Source organism: Chelon labrosus (assembly GCF_963514085.1).
Source record: "Chelon labrosus genome assembly, chromosome: 3".
Taxonomy (NCBI): Eukaryota; Metazoa; Chordata; class Actinopteri; order Mugiliformes; family Mugilidae; genus Chelon; species Chelon labrosus.
The window spans coordinates 14450393-14469302 of NC_140339.1; the positions used below are offsets into that span (position 1 = coordinate 14450393).

General features: G+C 41.3%; 1 protein-coding gene across 1 annotated transcript in view; it reads left to right on the forward strand.

Moving 5' to 3' along the window:
• The window catches only part of ntrk3b (neurotrophic tyrosine kinase, receptor, type 3b), a gene marked incomplete at its 5' end in the record, with an annotated part of 190479 nt that extends 176666 nt beyond the window's left edge, over window positions 1–13813 (forward strand). The window contains 2 exons of the mRNA XM_084541455.1: window positions 9852–10010; window positions 13252–13813. Coding sequence (XP_084397581.1) covers window positions 9852–10010; window positions 13252–13437 — 345 coding nt within the window. The 3' untranslated portion in view covers window positions 13438–13813. The remainder of the gene's footprint in view (window positions 1–9851; window positions 10011–13251) is intronic.
• Between the last annotated feature and the right edge of the window lie 5097 nt (window positions 13814–18910).

Below are 18910 nucleotides of genomic sequence, written 5' to 3' on the forward strand. Positions count from 1 at the left end.
TTTATTGAATAATTTACAGATTCAGCACGCATACACACACGCACACTGCAGTGAAGTAAGCAGAATAGTTTTTGGAAATCGGTATGTAGGATTAGACAAAAACCAGAGAAATGGTTTGTAAAAAGACCAGTGTCAGTTTTGGATTCGGGGCATATTTGTGTGTATTTGAATGTGTGTGGCATGCCTTGTGTGAAGCTGCTGTTTGGTGCTTTGTGATAGCATCACTGCCCGCCTACACAGAGGAATATTGACAGAGCCCACAGATAAGGAGCTCCTAACAGTATTGGACAGTTTCCCTGTGTTGAGTGATTATAAATAGTAGCATCCTGCCAAGGGTACAATCCTCCAATCGCTGACTAGTCGTATCGATGCTTGTTGCCCTCTGGGACTCCCGGGACACTTTGCAGCAGGAGGGAACAACTTCAAGAAAGAGACGAATATTGTCCTAAATCACATCCATCTGTCACGCGCTGCTGCTCCGCCTGCACTGAATACGCTTTTGTGTTGTTTCAGAAGAGACGAGTGCCGAGCCAGCGCAGGCCGCCGGCAGCACCGCTCTCTGCTATGTATGTGTTTAATATCAGCGCCTCACAGTATATCAGGAAATGTTTTCCAGGGTTCAGAGAGTGAAACACTGAATTATGTATGTTTTGGTGGTGTAAATGACAGCAGATACTCTAAAGACATCTATGCATTAAAGGTGCAAGAATGAAGACGGAGTGCAATGGAATCTATTTTAGCAGCAATGTTTCAGGAACGGCATCAGCAGGACAGACGGAGGAGCTCACACAGGGTCTCTGACAGCCTGCAGGTTTCAGATGTCATTATTGGATGTATTATTTTCTTTCACAGTATGATGGCAGGTTTCTTTATATTGCATGTCTTCTTTAATACCGAACAAAGTGACTTGTACAATATGCGATGCAGTACATGTGACAGCTAATTTCCTTCTGTCATTTTTCCTGTAATAATCAGTTAGCTTTGTGCAATATTCATTGGTTAGGTTCAAGGAGGAGGCCAAAACAGCTGCTCCCTGATTTGTGACAGTAATTAATTGGATTGTGTCACATGCAGTTTAAACAAAACAAACTGGTTTAAAAACGAAAATAAAATTAATTAAAAAAAAGTTTCTCGTTGGGCTTTATGAAACTTGAAGGTAGACTGCAATGTCAGGGATTCATTCGTCTAGGCAACAAGAGGCACGGTCAAATCCCCAACGGTGACATATACAGTTGGCTCATCTGAGGGGATTCAATTTAATGCCTTACTTCTTTTTTACTTATTTGCTATAGGAAATAAAAGAAAAAAATACTTCAGACTTTTCTCCAGAGGTTTGCTTGCAGCCTGCATGTTTTCATTTACAAAAGTCACGGCTTGTTGTTCACTTCAATGAGCGCAACGTTGTTTGAATGCGAAGCAGGATGTCGGCGACAAAGAAAAAAAACAAAAATCAGTGTCCAGTTAACTCTAGCTGGATAAATGACGGCAACAAAAATGTGAAACCTAGGGAGAAGCACTGTCAGAATCTATGCTTTTAAACTACACTAAGGCTAAGAAGCTATCAGACACTATAACAATGCTACAATCTAATGACTCAGTTTCAAGGACTCAGTGTTCTCTGTGACTCTGCCAGAAAGCCTCTGCTTACCTGCACTGCTTTGCTTTGAAGAAAAATGGTCCCCAGGTTTCTCTTGTTTCAAGGATCAAACAGCCTCTCCTCTGCTGCATTATTTATCAAGCACAAGCTCCTCAGCATAGTATGCAGCTTGGTGCTAATGAGTACACAGGCCATATTTATTACTTCTGCATGAAGGGATGAAAAAAGTCTGTTGTGCCTCTCCCCTTGGGCCTTGTTTTTTTTTCTGTCTTAAGCCTAACATTCAGCTGTCTTATATGATCATTTGCTTATGGAGTAACACGCTGAAACATTTAAGAATAGCTCAGATGAAGAGAAATTCGTGGCTCGAGATTGGTCCAAAAAAGCTAGTTTAATAAAGGGAGACTGAGCGGGTGCTGAAGGAGGAAATACGAACCTGACCTGCAAGGTAATAGTTTAGCAATTAGACCCTGAAGAACAACAGTGTCATAGAGCTGAATCCCAAGCGGTAAAGGTAGTTAGCTGTTGTGTGGTAGCGTAAAAATCATGCACGAAATAGCTAACCGGGGGTGATTTCATTTAATTTCACACGGTACACACTCGCACTTTCATGTAGTGGGTGTGTTGAATGTGAAACAGGCGGGTGTAAAGACCTGAGACCTGACCTAATTGCCATTTTTTTACAACCTGGACCTTATTTCTGGCATAAAATCCGATTATTTACTCATCCATATAACTTCGGTGTCATTTGGAGTCATTCGGACGCATATATCCATATAGTGGGAGTGACTGGGGCACCAAAACACAGCCTCTAAATAACGCATTATCTGCCGCGAAACCCGTTCATTTCACCAATATTTTGTTATGGTACGCTAGTGCTATTCCCTGTTGAGTCCGGAGTTACCTGTTATCATCATCCGGAGTCTGTAGATTGACTATACACTGGCTGGAGCAGGTTTGATCCACGCCAGCCCTCACGTCCTACTTATAGTCTTACCCTCATCTGAATGTCTTTAGGGATCTGATGCCAGTCTTTTGTCACCTTCAGAGGCCAGGCCTTGGCAATTTGAAGCTGTTTTAAGAACACATGCTGGGCCACCTCCAGCATATGAGGCATGGGTGGTTCTAATGTTTTGACTTGCCATTATTGCTTTGCTCTTTGCAAATGCTAACACTATATATGGATATTTCGTATTCAGTAAGCAGTTATACAGTCAGCAACAACACCGAGAAGCTAACTCTGCTGATTGAATCGTCAGCTTTGCTAAGTACAAAAAAAAATGGGAATGTAAAACCGCATGGCACCAACAATGTGTGTGAGTGTCTGTGTGTGTGTGTGTTTTGAAAACCTTCAGAAACTTTCACCACCCACTGTCATGCAATGGCCAGAGTAGATACCACTTTATCTCCACTTGGCAGCAGCGCAGCAGGTAGAAACCTAATGGACATCATAGCCTCTAAAAGTGAACTTGTGTTCGCTGCTGTTTGAGCCGGGAGAGCGGAGATAGGAGCGTGGTTAGAGCAGGGAGAGAGTGTGTGTCTAGATGGTTATCAGGTCCTTTTAAGATGTCTGGGGCCTCCCAGGGCTCCCTGCAGGCCGCGGAGCGCCCATCGAAGAGCCCGACTGGGCCAGTAATCTATCCCCCTGCCATGCTGCTGTGCTCTCCACGCCGTTAATCCAATCACTCCCCTGCCACGGTGGGACAGGCAGAGCACTAATCCAGTTTACACAGCAACAAAAAAAGCCCCAGACTCATTCCTCACTCCCCGCAGAGCATTGCCAGCTTCTCGATGTGACATTGAGTGAGAGAGATGAGGATAATTACAGGGGCAATTATTTTATTTTTATTATGTGTTCAGCTTTTTTTTTTTCCTCCCTTTTCCCCCCATGTTCCAGCTAATTGCCGTGGCCTTGTCACCAAAACCCAAGGTGATAGCATGCAATCATCTGGGAAGCAGCAAGTCAGCCGGTTTTAATGCCCCTCGCCACGGCAGCAACGGTTGAATCATTAGTATGCATCTGATGAGATTTAGCCTTGCATGCAACGGGCAGGGTGGACCTCAAATAAGTCATTTAGACTAACTTAATTAATTTTGTTTAATCTTTATAAAGCTCCACAGGGCGACAGATTGGTATACCGCCCCTCGCCAACTCCTTCCACCCTACTCTCAGCCCACCTAGCTTAGCTCGACCCAGAGGTTCTACACAACCGGGACGACTGGTCTCGGCATCAATATTGGCTTAATGTTGTGTACAATACTAAAGCGTGTCATGTGTAATGAGACCAGGTGGAGGGTAAGTCAGTGTTCATTTGGCCATTAGCTTGTAGTGAAGCCATGGCAAATGAGTTTGAGGGTACGTGAGGGAGAACTCCCCTCGACCTACCTCGCTTCCACAAAATTCATTGTGTGAATGTCAGTAAGTACCGTGTTTGCCCAAGATGCAGAGAAAGGGCATCTTAAACCGAACACCTCTCAAATGTTTGTCTATTTTAATTACTTTTTTTACCTCTGACAAAAAAAACAACTGACTTTACTGGTCGGTGATGAATCACAGTTTTTCGGCTGGGAGCTGGCAGGCTCGACAAATTAGGAGGTAAAGCGCGTTTCTGTGTAATGCCTTAGATGCCCTTGGGCAAGTTATAGAGACACAAAATTGCGACTACGGAATTCAGGGAAAACAACATAAATGTGTATTCTCCTCACTTTGTAACTCTACACTGAGATGCAGCTGAGCATAGCCTTTAACCCCTGGTGGGATTAGAGAAGACACTGCGGTTGTATTGGGCGGCTCTGAGGTGTAAACACGTGTAAATGTATTAATGTGAGGATGCATACAGGTGAAAAACAAGCAAACCCTCTTAGGACGTCTAAGATAAATTGTGAAACCTGAAAAAGTCTGTCATAACAAATCAACTGGGTACATTTACTTTTGAAATGCATATGCTCTCTCACGTCTAATCACTTGTTGAAACAGAGGAGGACTTGTTTAGTTTTATGGATGTGTTGTCGGCGAGGAAGGGGTGAAAGTGAAAGGATGCCCTCCATTTATTTTGCTGAAATACCACTAAGACCAAAAGTTCTGGAAGTTAATGGAGTGTGATTTTGATTCTCAGCCCGTCAGCAGAGGTGCTGGTGCACAAAACTGTCTCTAATGGTCTTGTTGACCTACAGGCGCTGTATACAAAAATCGATTTGTGTTAAATGTAAGGAAGGCATTCAGCTTTGCGATATCACTGCACAGTAAACACTCTACACGCTAGATATTGACTTATTGAAGGCACTTGAGACAGGGGGCTACATTGAGAAGCTCCAAAGAAGTTCCAAAATCGCTCAACATACCAGCAACTAAGTGTCTGGTGTCTTTTCCAAAGGATACGTTTCCAGAGGTCACAACATACCCAAAGGTTTTTAGATGATTGTGTTGCTTGAAGAATGTTTCTACTGCTAAATCTCCTTCAGTACTACTCACCCGTCCTTTAAATTACACGTGTGACTTTTATTTGTCAGTCTAATCGTTTAAATTTTCAAAAGAAAGATTTTGCATTCTCTTCTTTTCACTGTCTCCCGAGCAGATTTTTTTTTTTTAAATCACCTCTTTATCTTAATAGTCTCAAAACATTTGCACCCGGCCTCTGCAGATATAGTTGAACCAGCTAAAAATCGCTATTCTCAACACTAAGTTGTTCGTGATTACTCTTCTAAAGTAATATTGCCCAATTTCAGTCACAGCATGCCATGGCTGCTGTTGTACACGGTATGAATGCAAATGTTTCACATTAAAAACGCAGCTTAAGAAAAGGAAGAGTTTGTGTCAGTTGAAACCCTAGATGGGTTTTCACTTGAAAACAGACAGGAAGTGATGAGTTTTTGTATCAACAGTGTAAGGCAGCAGCTTTAACAGGGCTAGCAGGAGTAGTGTTGCCAGGCTGGTTCTGAACTGTGGGTAAAAATAGGAGAAAATAGAAAAGAAGCTAAATTTGGGCTGGTTTGGGATCCTTTTGGCAATTCCTCTAATTAGTATGTGCATGTGTGCATGAGCGCGCTGGATGTGTTCTGCTTGTGCAAAGGGGCAGATTCCTGCGTTTGTCTTCACATGACAAGCAGTGCTTGTTTGAGCTGCCACTTTCTAATGACCAGAGACGTGGTCCGTAGGTGTATCATGACGTCATCACATGGCTTCATAGCAGTTAGATGTGAGTAGTTACGGTGCTTGGCTGCTGCAGTTTGTTGAGTTTGTTGCATATCAAAATGAGGATCTGTACTATTACTCATGAATTAGAAAAGGTCTGTCTTCAACACAAGCCTGTTTCAAGTAAAGGCTCGTTACCTTCTGCCACTGAGGTAAATAAAGGTCATGGTCAATATTTAAAGAACTACATTACAGGCATACCTACATTTATGACACATTTAGCTGCCTTACAATGACCAGTGTTGGTTTAATCTTTGTGATAAGCTAAACTAACCAGCTGCTGGTGCTAGCTGTGTATTTACCCTACACACACAAGAGTGATGAAAGTGTTCTTATCAACATATTGGAAAGGAATAACCATGATTTTTGATGAGTAATTATCTAGTAGGGCCGACTGGGCCTTTCTGTGTGGAGTTTGCATGTTCTCCCTGTGTCTGCATGGGTTCTCTCCAGGTACTCCGGCTTCCTCCCACCGTCCAAAGACATGTTAGGCTGTTAGGTTAACTGGTGATTCTAAATTGGCCGTAGGTGTGAGTGTGGTTGTCTGTCTCTCTGTGTTAGCCCTGCGATGGACACCGAGCACACCTCTCGCCCAATGGCAGCTGGGATAGGCTCCACCACATAAGCGGTTGCAGAAGATGAATGAATGAATGAACTAGTGTTGTATTTTTGTGTTACACCTACTACTTTGTGTAACCCAATAAAGGACTTCAGCGGAAGTTACAGATGAATGACAAACAAAGGCTAATCAACAGAGGCCTCGTACTAAGCACTGAATTTGATGAAGTGTGCAAACTAGAGGACGTTCTGAATAAACGCACGAATGGAGCAGGCTTTTGGCAGATTGACAAATCTTATTTTTCTTCCAAAAAAATTCACCCAGTGTGTCGAGCTGACACATGGAGATGGTGTTTCACTTTCAAAGGAAATTCGCGATGAGTACGATACAGAACCAGGAGGTAATTAGTAAGACTTGAGTAGATTTTTTTTTATTTATTTATTTTTTTAATCTTGATACTTAAAATGCCACGCAGCACTCACAGCTGAAGGCACACAGATGTTGGAGCTGGTAAATGGAGTTGGGAGAGCTTATTATGATTAAATGAATCTGATTGTGTTGTAACCCAGAGGTACCGATCGGAGTAACCACAGAAGGGTGAATACAGCTACAAGCTAAGAGGTGTTCTTAATGATGATTTCAGACCTTATGATATATCTGACTATGGATCTGATTTTGAATCAAAGCACCAAGCATGCCCCCAAAAAAAAGAGATAGATGCAATGACAAAGACTGATGCATCAGTGAATGCATGGATGGTTGTGGTGATTTTGATGATGGGATGCATGATATATGTCTCTCTGATACACAGTGGGAGTACTTCCATTGACTTAGAGTTAAAAACCTCAAAAGGGCTTAAAAATCCATCTTCTTGACAAACTGTCAAGATAGCAATAGCAAAGGCCAAAACCTGAGCCAGATAGCAAAATCTAAATGACAGCAGGAAGTGATAGGACTACAAATCCATACAGTCTGTATTGTACGCATCGCAGTATTATCACATAACACAGTGATGCGATCAGGTAGGATTAGTGCATGGACTGGAGTGAAATTTGCCATACGTCACCGTGTATTCTTCCGTGTCTCGGGTTGTATGGAAACAAATCTCTGCTATCGGCTGTAAGTGTTTATTCAGACCTATCAAATGTTCCCTCTGCAGATTTATTGCTTTTATCTTTAGAGCCATTTAATTACTAAGTTTAGCCCTGGCCACTTCATGACGTTTCCTGTATCTGGAAATTGAGTTATAACACAACATTCACAAAGGAAGGCGAAAGAAAAACATCTTTTATGTCATGGTCTCTGTGGCCATACCTGATATTAATATGCTTCCTGAGTGATCTGATCTTAAGTGCAGGTGTATCTTTTGAAAAAAAAAAAAAAAAAAAAACACCCACACAACTGCCATTTTGAATGGTTGGAAAAGCACTGTCAGTACAAATGTCTATTCATTAGTAGGGAGAGCCTTTGTAAATATTCTCTATTCAAGGGTGTTAATGTGTAACGTGTAATGTGTAATTCCTTCATAAAATCAATATTCTAGCATATGGCTTACTAGAGATGTGATCATGTTGATGCATGCAACGTAGCCATGTGGAGTTAAGTTACGTATTTTCTCAATAATGGCCAGTGTCTTTTTTTACAATTAGTATTTATTAAAGGGGAATTACTGTTTTTTACAACCTGGACCTCATTTCTGGCATAAAATACGATCGTTTACTCACCCATATAACTTTGGTGTCATTTGGAGTTGTCCAGTGGAGCGCCGCGTATATCCATATAGTGGGAGTGACTGGGGCACCGAAATGCATAGAATAGCACTAGCATATCATAACAAAATATTGGTGAAATGAACGAGTTTCGCGGCAGATGCTCCGTGTGTTATTTAGAGGCTGCATTTCGGTGCCCCAGTCACTCCCACTATATGGATATATGCAGTGCTCCACTGGATCTAAATATCTTCCGAACGACTCCAAATGACAACAAAGTTATATGGGTGAGTAAACGATCGTATTTTATGCCAGCAAACGGTAATTCCCTTTTAATTTAAATTGAATCCTTAATTTTCTGTGCAAATTGATGTGTCTGGGGTTGAAGTTATAATCAGAGCTTCAATGGGTTCTCTAAAATAACTAAGGGCAGGGGAGAAATAAATAAATAACAACTCCCAAAACAGTGCAAGCGCTGTTTGTGGTTAGGCAGCGATCCATTAGAGATAGCAGCTCTTTGCGCACTGTTCTATTGTGTTTCTGGTTTATGTGTTGTCTACATACAGAGTGCAAAACTGTGATCAGATCTTAAGTGGTCACTCAAGACACACATGGAGACAGATTTTAAACCTAGGTGTGAACATACAGTACGTAGTCCGAGCTACTCACTTAGTGTCCTGATCACCCAGGGTACAATACCTAAGTGTGTTTGGAACTTGAGCACTGGACTTTGGTCTTTGTGATAGTAAATGATTTTATGTGGTTGCAACAGGTTGCAATCTTGAAAGAGTTAGTTTATTTTTGCCGAATAATATTTGTGGTAATGGAAATTCTGTAACAGCAGGGCCACCTACCCACAGCAGCAGCATGATAATAACATTATCTGTCAGTAAGTGTGCTTTGCTTCACAGCCCCGCAACAGTCACCGTGATACTGTGAAACACTGTTCTCATAGTCAGGGCTGAAACTTGCAATACTTTGCCGCTCATTCCAACATCAGTCTTACCCAGCTTGACACGGCCATGATTAAAGCACAGCACACTGACACGAACGGGAAATAGATCTTAAAACAATGCCTGCTAATGGAAGTTGATGATTAATGGACGATTGTTTAATCGATTAATAACCAGCCTCAGAGGATTTACAGCAAGGCGAGACTTCATTTCATGTTCTGCTGGTTTGAAGACTCCTTTGAAGAGCCTCAAGCTGATATCTGCTCTGCCTCCTCTGTTACCCTGCGTCGTGCAAACCTTCTCATAAATGCAGGAGGTTCACATGTTGATATGTAGCGTTTAAACTCTCACATTTACGCAAGCGGCTGATGAACTTCTTCCCTGCGAGCATCCATCCGCAAGCGTGCATTTCAGCAGTTTTCTTAACGCCTTGGTTGATTTATTTAAAAACTGATTGAAACACATTCAATTCAAAGCTCGGAGACTTTGATCCTCTGCTTAATGCCTGTGCTCCTCACAGAAGGGATTGCGGATTGCAATTTTACATTAAGAACAAAGAGACGCTTTAATACCATAACCTAAAGAATTTCCGGTGATTCAGTACAGCAGGTGGCAGATAAGTCAGCATTTTCCTGTATTGCATTACTGTCAACATCCAGCAGCACAACAGGCATTCAGGAAGTGTTAAGCTCAACTTATCGGTTACATGCAAGGACAGCTAATCCCCAGACACCAGAGTACTGTTGATGACTGAATATTCTTATCTGTGTTTTAGCCACATCATTACCATTTGCAATAAAGATCTGTCCTCCCCTTCCCCTCTATTCTCCTCTGATCACAGGTTGGAGGACATACCATGCTACCTATTCGCTGGATGCCCCCAGAGAGCATCATGTACAGGAAGTTCTCCACGGAAAGCGACGTCTGGAGCTTTGGAGTCATCCTGTGGGAGATCTTCACCTATGGGAAGCAGCCTTGGTTTCAGCTGGGTAACAACGAGGTACAAAGAGCCCGAAGCATGTAGATAAAAACTCCACAAGACACAGTACACACGTGTATATATTATCAAAGGCCGAGCTGCAGGATTTCCATGCATTCACTTGAAATTATAGCCCCAGGTCTTCCAGTGGTAAATCTGGAAGGCAGAGAGGATCGAGAACGGGGGAAATATTGCGCTTCCCCTCCCCACTAAATTGAAAGCATGTGCTTTCTAATGGCAGATTTAAATGAACACTGCCATTTTGGATCTTAATCTACTGCCTTGTGTTATTTCTCCACTCTCTCCGAGACGCAGACGCCAGCCCAACGAGGTGATAAATTAATGCCGCTCCGCCGCCAGACAAGATGCCGCATTACATAACGCTCGTGATTGGTTTGTTTTGCGATTGGTCTCTGCTTTGAATCAATAAAATTCAATTAGGATTACTCTTGAGCATACTGAAAAAAATGAAATTGACCTAAAAGAATAATCTGGCATGTGGCAGGCATTTCACTTTATTTCAGTATAAACACATATAATTTAACAATATTATACAGATGTATTTTAACAATAATAATATATTTTGGGCTTAACACAAATTATGATTTTCTCATTTCTATGCGTCTTGAGGAGAAGGAGTTCTTAAGACTCTCTAAATGATGAAACTACAGACTAGAATATAATGTACTTATTATTCAATAATTCAGATGTGTTATATACCTTGCGCAGTAATAGATGACTGCAACAATTATAAATGACCGTAAGTGAGTCAGTGACAGTGATAAATTATTACCTCTGTACTGTCGGGACCTGTTTCAGACGGGGCCTCATTCTCTTCTGGGCTCTTCAGGCTCTTCCACTTAGCTCTACGCGGCAGCACATTCAAATGTCCGCGGTGCTGCTTCCCTGTGCAGTTTTTATTCTTGATCAAAACAAAGAAAAGCAGGTTGTGGTCAGTGGCGTTGCAAAAAACTGTTCAAACCCACAAAAGAATATGTTAAAGACACTTACTTACAAGGCTGACAGGTGCAATAAAGTGACCCTGGGGAAGAACTGCAGACTCATTTCAATGCTGAATTCTCCATTAATGTTACTCTTAGGTAACCAGGCACTCTCGAGCTTTGTTGCATGCAAAGAACAAGTAGATTGAGCTCCCTACAACATAAAATGAATGTGATTTGATCCTTTATAGGACACTTATTGAAATGCTTGGAAATTCAAAATTTCAGTGTCTTATTGTCAAGCACTTGTCAACATTCACATTATCACATTAGACAACATTCGGCCACTTCTTCGTGGTACCTAATAAAGCAGTTATGCTCAGCGTTCATGCAGAGGTGGACCTGAGAATGTTGTTGATTGGGTGGGTGAAAACCCACATGCTTCTCGACCTCACTGAGAGGCACGGGGACGCAATTTAACCACCTGGAAGTTACCAGATATGGTTCCTCACCCTCACCCAACACAGATATTAGCTTCCTGGAGCCGCCATTTTGCAAATCAGTTCTCAGTCAGGGATAGTGAATGTCCTTCTGACCGAAAATGCACAACGTTTTGGGCAATAGTACATTGGAAAAGACAAGGAGGATGTAGGTTGCACCAACACACGCAATTTTGTGTGACTTCTTAGGCATTTCTCAACAATCACTGTTGGCTCGGATTTGTTCTCGCCCCGCCAATTTTATCGAGGATAAAACTTGATGTTGTGTGGACTCTGGGCAGCCAGGTATCCCACAATGCATTTTGAGGGTGTCATTAAGTATGCTGCTTAAGATTGTCAAGTACCAACCACCAAGTATGTAAAGCCCGAAGTCTCTGTACTGATAAATGCTGCTGAAGCTCTTCTCTGGATGTAATAAGAAAGGGGTGAAATAAACCAAAACGAACCTTTAAAGCCGCTTCCGAAAAATAAAATGGATAAACTTACAGCACACTGCATGCAGCAGTTGTGGTCAAGGATTTTACACCTCTCCTTTTCTCTCTAACACTCCCGCTCCTGCTCGGGCCTCTTAGTGGCAGCTGATCCAAGTCCAGTCTGTTACATCTGCCTGCAGCTGAGCGTCCCGCTGCTTATCTGTCCTCCCGAGTTGCTTGTTAAATGAGGAAACTGGAGTTGCGCCGTGTGCTCTGATCAGAGGCTCCAACTGTGATCACAGAGCTGGGGGTGACAAATCACACCCTTGTTTTCACTTCCCTTGTCTATTAGCAAAAGTAATTATATTAGCAAATACAAAATGTATCTTAAAGGGATGTGCACAACAGTCCAGAGTTCTGACAGGAAGCTAGACTACAAAAGGCTCTAAGTGACCCTGAATGTAAGTAATTGTGGTGTGCAAGTTAACTTACAAAAGTGGTTGTCAATCAGCTGGGCTTTTTATTAGTTACAGTTTGGTTGTTTGGCCGTTACCAGACCACTGCAGCCTCTGTTTGGAAGTTAGACTGATAGCCAGATCCCGTCTTTTGCTGACAAGACACAACAAGCGGAATATAATAACAGGAAAAAAGCAGATAGCAGTGGAACACTAGAACAGGCTTTCTCTCCACTACTTTGTTCTCATAATTTGTATTGATGCTGACACACTCGAGTATAAAGCATAGTAAAACCATATTTATTTAAACGCAGATCAAGTTTGTTGCACAATCTTTCCAGAAAATTAGGCTTTGGATAACAGTGGATTATCAGATCCTTTGGTCTGACACTGTGTTGTTGTGCTGGTAGCTTGCAAGAAAGCATGAAATTGCATGACACTATAATATGCCTTACGGGGAGTATCTGTGTTTTCCGTCTTCAGCTGTGCTGGTAAAAGTGAAAAAGAACGTAATGTAAAATTGAGCTTGTCTTGATTGGTATACAAATGTGAAGTGGAAATTACGTTAAAAATAATGATAATAAAAAAAGACACGATGATGAAGTCAAATTGTCGTGACAGCAGTGAGTCATCTGGTTAATTAGTGCCCAAGCTCAAGACAGAAATGATCAATCAGCTTTTTAACAACATCTCAAGCATCCACCCCCACAGATATTCAGTATTTTTGTTATTTTGTGCTGTAGGACAGGAAAAAAAAAAACGTTGTTTCCTCCTTAATATCGCACAAATTTAGGACTGAGTGCGTTCTGTTTATTTCTTTCATCTCAGTTTCATTAGTTCAAACCTCAAAGGACAGTCTGCTCAGTGACACCACTTTCTCATTATGAACAAACCGAAGCAATCAGTCAGTGAGAATCGCCCTGTCTCACTCCACTGCCCTGTCTCCTCTGCAGGTTATTGAGTGCATAACCCAGGGTCGAGTTCTGGAGAGGCCAAGGATTTGTCCTAAGGAGGTGTATGACATCATGCTGGGCTGCTGGCAGAGGGAACCACAGCAGCGACTGAACATTAAGGACATTCAGAAGGTCCTGTTCGCCATGGGAAAAGCCACGCCGGTCTACCTGGACATCCTGGGCTAGCAGCGGCCCGGGGTGGCCTGTTTCCTCGCCAGACGGACAGACCGACAGACATACAGACAGAACGACCCACACGAATCCAGGAATAACCAAACCAACCTGCTCCACTGTCAAAAAAAAACAAAAAAAAAAAAACACCTGCATTGTTTGGGAAGGACTTAAGTGCCTGCAACACTTTTGGATATAGTGGATAAAACGTATTCAAAAAAACAAACAAAAAAAAAAACACGCACTTTTACATTTTGTTTACTTGCGTATAAGATGTACAGGTTTGAAGAAGACTACTTTTTTTTTCCTCGAAAAACTGCAAAAATACACAAAAATGGAGAGAGAAAGGGAAGCGGACTGGCAATAGGAAAAAGTTTGATTATATTATGGAGACACATCAGAATTCAAATCTATCCTGGGTTTGGTTTTATGAATATATATAGAAATATTACATATATTTTATATTTATTTCTTTTTGTCAAGGTGTTGAAGGGTCTGCCATGTGTGTTGCTAAGGGCTCGGCCCTGTCCGAAAACGCCACCGACAAACTATTGGCAGGGACTTGATGGAAGCCTTACTTGCACTCTGATTGGCCGGCACTGAGCATTTAATGGGAACTTTACGGATTTAACACTGGATGGTTGGAAAAAAGCAGCCCTCTGTAGAGGACCTACCCAATCAGACAACCGACAAATCTATTTTAATTTAAAGATAATGTACATATTGTAAAATTCTATGTGTCAGAATTATGTTAACTTATTTTTTCGGATGTTACTTTGGTTCCTTTTCTGACTGTGATCTGGGTGGCTAACGTATAAAGCTATTTGTTTTCATCCTAATCCAGAGGAGAATTACCTGTGTCAGTGCTGGTTAAATTGTCCATTGTGAGGTGAAGGTGAATGGCAGTGACTACAGTCCGAAAAGCCCACTGACACAGAATCACAGAGACTTTGGAGAACGTGGGATGACTCAGAGCCATGGTTCGACACTTTCCGAAGAGGTGATGAAACCTCGTATTCCCTTACCAGTTCATTTGCTTTTTACGGTGAGAATAGCGCGTTGATTAGTAATATCTCACGCCACACCCTTTGAACACAAACGCACGCTTTGTCGCACTGGAGCTTTTTCGGTGTGAAACTGCTAAAGGAAACATTCTTTATAGCTGAAGTTATATTCATCGTTTGTTAACTGGAGGTGTGTTGCCGCACGTACACAACCATATCTGTGCACTGAAGGAGCGGTTGGACCTTTTGGAAAATATGATTATTTGCTTTCTTTCTGAGAGATTTTACAGCATTTTGAAAACAGGTAGCCTCAAAAAATTATACCCCACACAGTCCTAAATGGTGTGTTTTTAGATTTAAATACATTCAGGGGGGATACAAATTATTTTAAAATGATCCAATCATTTTTTATTCGATATCTGTGTTCATTAGCGGCGATAGTTATTTTCTAGGTGTAATGTATGCAACAGTAACTTCTAATGATATCTGAAAACAAAGAAAATGGATGATTGGATGATACGTTTTTGAGTTCCAACAACAAACCCTCACCCTTGCCCATTAACAGGTTAGGGTTCATCGATCCATCTTCCAAAAAAAATCTGCGACCGTTTGAATGGGTTCCTTGTTTCAGTCAGTTTCCAAGCAGCAACTGTGTTCAACATTTGCTGCTTTTACCTGGAAAAATTGAAAGAGTTTCTTTGTATACAACAGTAAAAGACATCTGAACTAAGGTCTGATAAAGGAACTCTTGTAAAGTAAACACTGCAGGCTAAAGGCCATTCAACAGACTTCAGAAATCTGTGGTGAATTTGAAGGATATAGAACAAACCAAGGTTTGCTAAGGTAGGTTTTTTAAAGTAAATGTAGATTTGTGTAGGCTTACAAACCTTTTACTTAACTAAACTCCAAAAATTTAACTTAAACTTTTTTGTCATGCGTTTGGCTGAAAAAAAAATAAATAAAAAAAATAAATGCTAGATCCAGTTCAACTTTGATGTGTTCTAGGTCTAGCCCATCACATGTGATGCATCAGCTTGTCCCTTCGTAACGCCAGCTTTCACTGAAAATGCTTTGTAGCTTGTTGCTGTCTCACCGCTAGTATGTGTGTATCAGTGTTGCCAGATGAGAAATGAAGAAATATCATACTGTCGCTTTAAAATTATTGTATTTTGAACCAAACTATTGTATATACTAAAACAACTTTAAAAAAAAATCACACACTAGGACAGTGCATTTGAAATCAAAGCTATTGTATAAATACAATAGTTATCGTATATCTGGCAACACTGGTGTACATTGATAGGAATGAAAAGCTAGTGGAGAAGGAGCAAGCCTGGATGTGATGTGTTAGCTAGCCTCAGTTACCAACGTCCTGTTTGATTATACTATATACAATGTAACCTTGGGGCTACGCGCTTATTTACCTATCATACACATCTATTTAGTTATCTCTAAGGGTGCCTAAAGGCTGATTTCATTACCGGAACAAACCTAGCTCTCCCCCAGTCTCCAGTCTTTGTGTCTAGCTAGCCGCATTTTAATATTAATATGGGCATATTAATAAAAAGAGTGGTCTCTAGTCTCTCATCTAGCTCTCAGCCGGAAAGCAAAATAACATATTTCCCATTATTATTTTAAAACGTTCTAGGTTATTGCCATCAGAATCCTGTCACTTCACACGCTGTGAAAAGAAACACTCCTAAAATAAAAACAAATCCTTTTTTTTTTTTCCCGTCAGCTGTACACGAGTGATGAGGTTTTTGCACCTACCTGCTGCTTTGATTAAAAAAAAAAACAAAAAAAACTCCTCTACCATTGGAGAGCAGCCGCTGAAGCAGGCACATACAGCACTTGTGTTAATTTATGGGATGTACGTCAAAAATAATCACTGAAGTGTATCCGCTAATTGTGTGGTATCATATTGCATATGCATATTTTTTTTTTTTTTTTTTGATGATTAAAATGGACCGGAAAACACGAGGAAGTTCCGAAATGCGACCCCCTTGAAACCGCAAAACCAAATGATATCACTTTAAAAGAATGGCTCATAATTAAGTGCGATCATTTTTCACTTCTGAAGATTCCTCCGACACTGAATGACGAACCTCAGGCGAAGGTCTTATTTCATGTTGTATCTGGATATGGAGCGTCTTGGAGTGGAACTCTTCACAACTCCTTATTATCTTGACATGAATTCTCACAGTGTTGTCTCTGTTCCCCTCGGGACTGTGTAAATCATTAATGAGCATTCAGTTATTTCAAGTATTTTATATGAACGGCGGGATCAAGTCCATTGAGTTACCCAAAGCATTGAGTTTGTGTGTATTCTCTTGTGGTAAAGATAACTGCTTAAAGACATTATGACAGACCGTGAGCATTTGCAGGGTATTGTAATCCTTTCATGGTGAGTTGAATATTGTTTAAAAAGTTTTCCTTTTTTCTTTTCTTGGATGAACTAACTGAACACTTTTTGAAGCAAAGTTGGCATATTACCATGTACACATGTTACAGAATATAAAAGTGTGGTATAACAACTGCAGTATATAAAATACTGGTATTCCATGATAGATCTTTGTATTAATGTGACTCTCTTAAGAAAATGTCTTCAAACAATCAGATGATCTCTTTTTCCATTTTGTCCTGTCTTATAAAGATGTGTGAATTTGACAAAACCTCGTCTTCATCTGAATCTCTGAAAGGGCTGAACAGCATGCGTTCAGAGTGTGTCTGCGTTGTCTGCTCCTCTTCTATCCGATGCTGAAGCGATAGAAGTCAGAAAAATATCTTTTCTCCTGCAGACCAAGTATTTTGGAGAGATGTATGTTTTTGCTCCTTCAGATTCACAATTCAATATGGGACAAAATCATGGGTACTATATTGAAGCGGCAAGTGTCAAGTCGCCCGGTTAAAAAGACAAAGTTTTTAACAAAGTTTAGGGGTTAGGGTTAGGGGTTTCTTTTTGGGTTTTTTTGTGGTGGAACATCCTTTGTAGTAAAAGTGTTTGATCCACAGACGGTTTATAAATTCACCTCCAGCTCCTGCTTGTTGTGGACTCTCTGTGCCTCCTCTCAGAATGAGATCAGACTCAGACTCTGGTAGTCGGTGATATTCCTCCTCTCCACCCTGAGAAGCTCTGCGGTTGCGGTGACCGTATCTGTTGTGATCTGTCTGATCGCTGACCTGCTGAATAATGAAATGTCATCCACTGAGTTTTGAAGCATTGGGCTGAATCTGAGCACACAGACTGATCTGTATTACGCTGCATTCACCCTGTCGCCACCATCAGCAGCGAAATCACCAGTAAACATCAACCGCCATGCTCCAGGTTTGTGTTTTGTCTTCACATTTTTCTCAGACCTTCCTCTCATTGCTTCATCTCTTTCCTTGTTAGAGGTTGGGTTTTGTCTTGTCAGTCCACATAATGTTGTTCCACAACTTTCTTTTTGTATTTTTTTGTGTATTGCATGAGGCCTTTCTGGTGCTGGGGTTTTATTGTATTGTTGACAAGGACACAAGGTCCTCCTACATCCTGGGGAGCATTCTGGACTCACTTACCCCGTACAAATAGGCTACCATTTTGTTCGTAATTTTCCCATTTTTCTTTGCACCAGCTTTTTTTTTTTTTTTTTTTTAAGAATCAACCCAACTGTGATTTTGGCAAATCTCTCTGATAGATACGAGGTTATTATGAGCTTCATTATTTTCCTTTTCAATTGGTCACTTAGTGTGGGCTCTTTTGTGCATGAACTAATGACAGTGTCCAATTAGCAAGGGGCCTGAAAGGGCTGCACCTCCCACGCAGTTCTTTCAGTACAGACATACACCTAAAGTAGCATTTTAATGTGGTATCCACTATTTTGTTTCAAATTGAATGCGCTGAAGGACACAAACTGTCCAATTACTTAACAGTTTGAACTGTGGGACTGGGGTCAGGACAAGCTACACATCAGCAACTGTGTAGCCTATACGTTTAGTGTTTTTCCTCTTCAACAGACCAGCAGTACTGAAACAGTATTTAAACAGAACACAGGAGTGATGTGTTGTGGTCCAGAATACCAACGGTAGTTTTGTTTGTGTGGGTCGTGATTCAGTCCGCATCGTACCAGGTACGTTTGATTGTTACATAAAGGGCTAGGATAATTTTATTGAAAGATTAGTTGTTGATAGTCACTGAATGGTGAGAAAAACGGGGTTGTGCAGTGGCAGCATGGAGGGTGGTGACTTCAGGACGCTGGAATTCACTGTTAAGCCTTCTTGAGGTGTCGTGGGTCTAACTTAACGAAACATCTGTGAAGGGAGGTGCCCACTTGAAAACTCCAATGACATGCTGCATACTGCTGTTGACTAGGCCAGGTATCTGATGTCTTCATGTTAGTTTGTAGCGATATTTCTTTGTTTGTTTAGCTGCTGAGCGGGCCATACAAGCCAGCAGCATCTACTTAGTTCATTTAGATTGTAGGTTTAATCGTCATACCTCATGACTG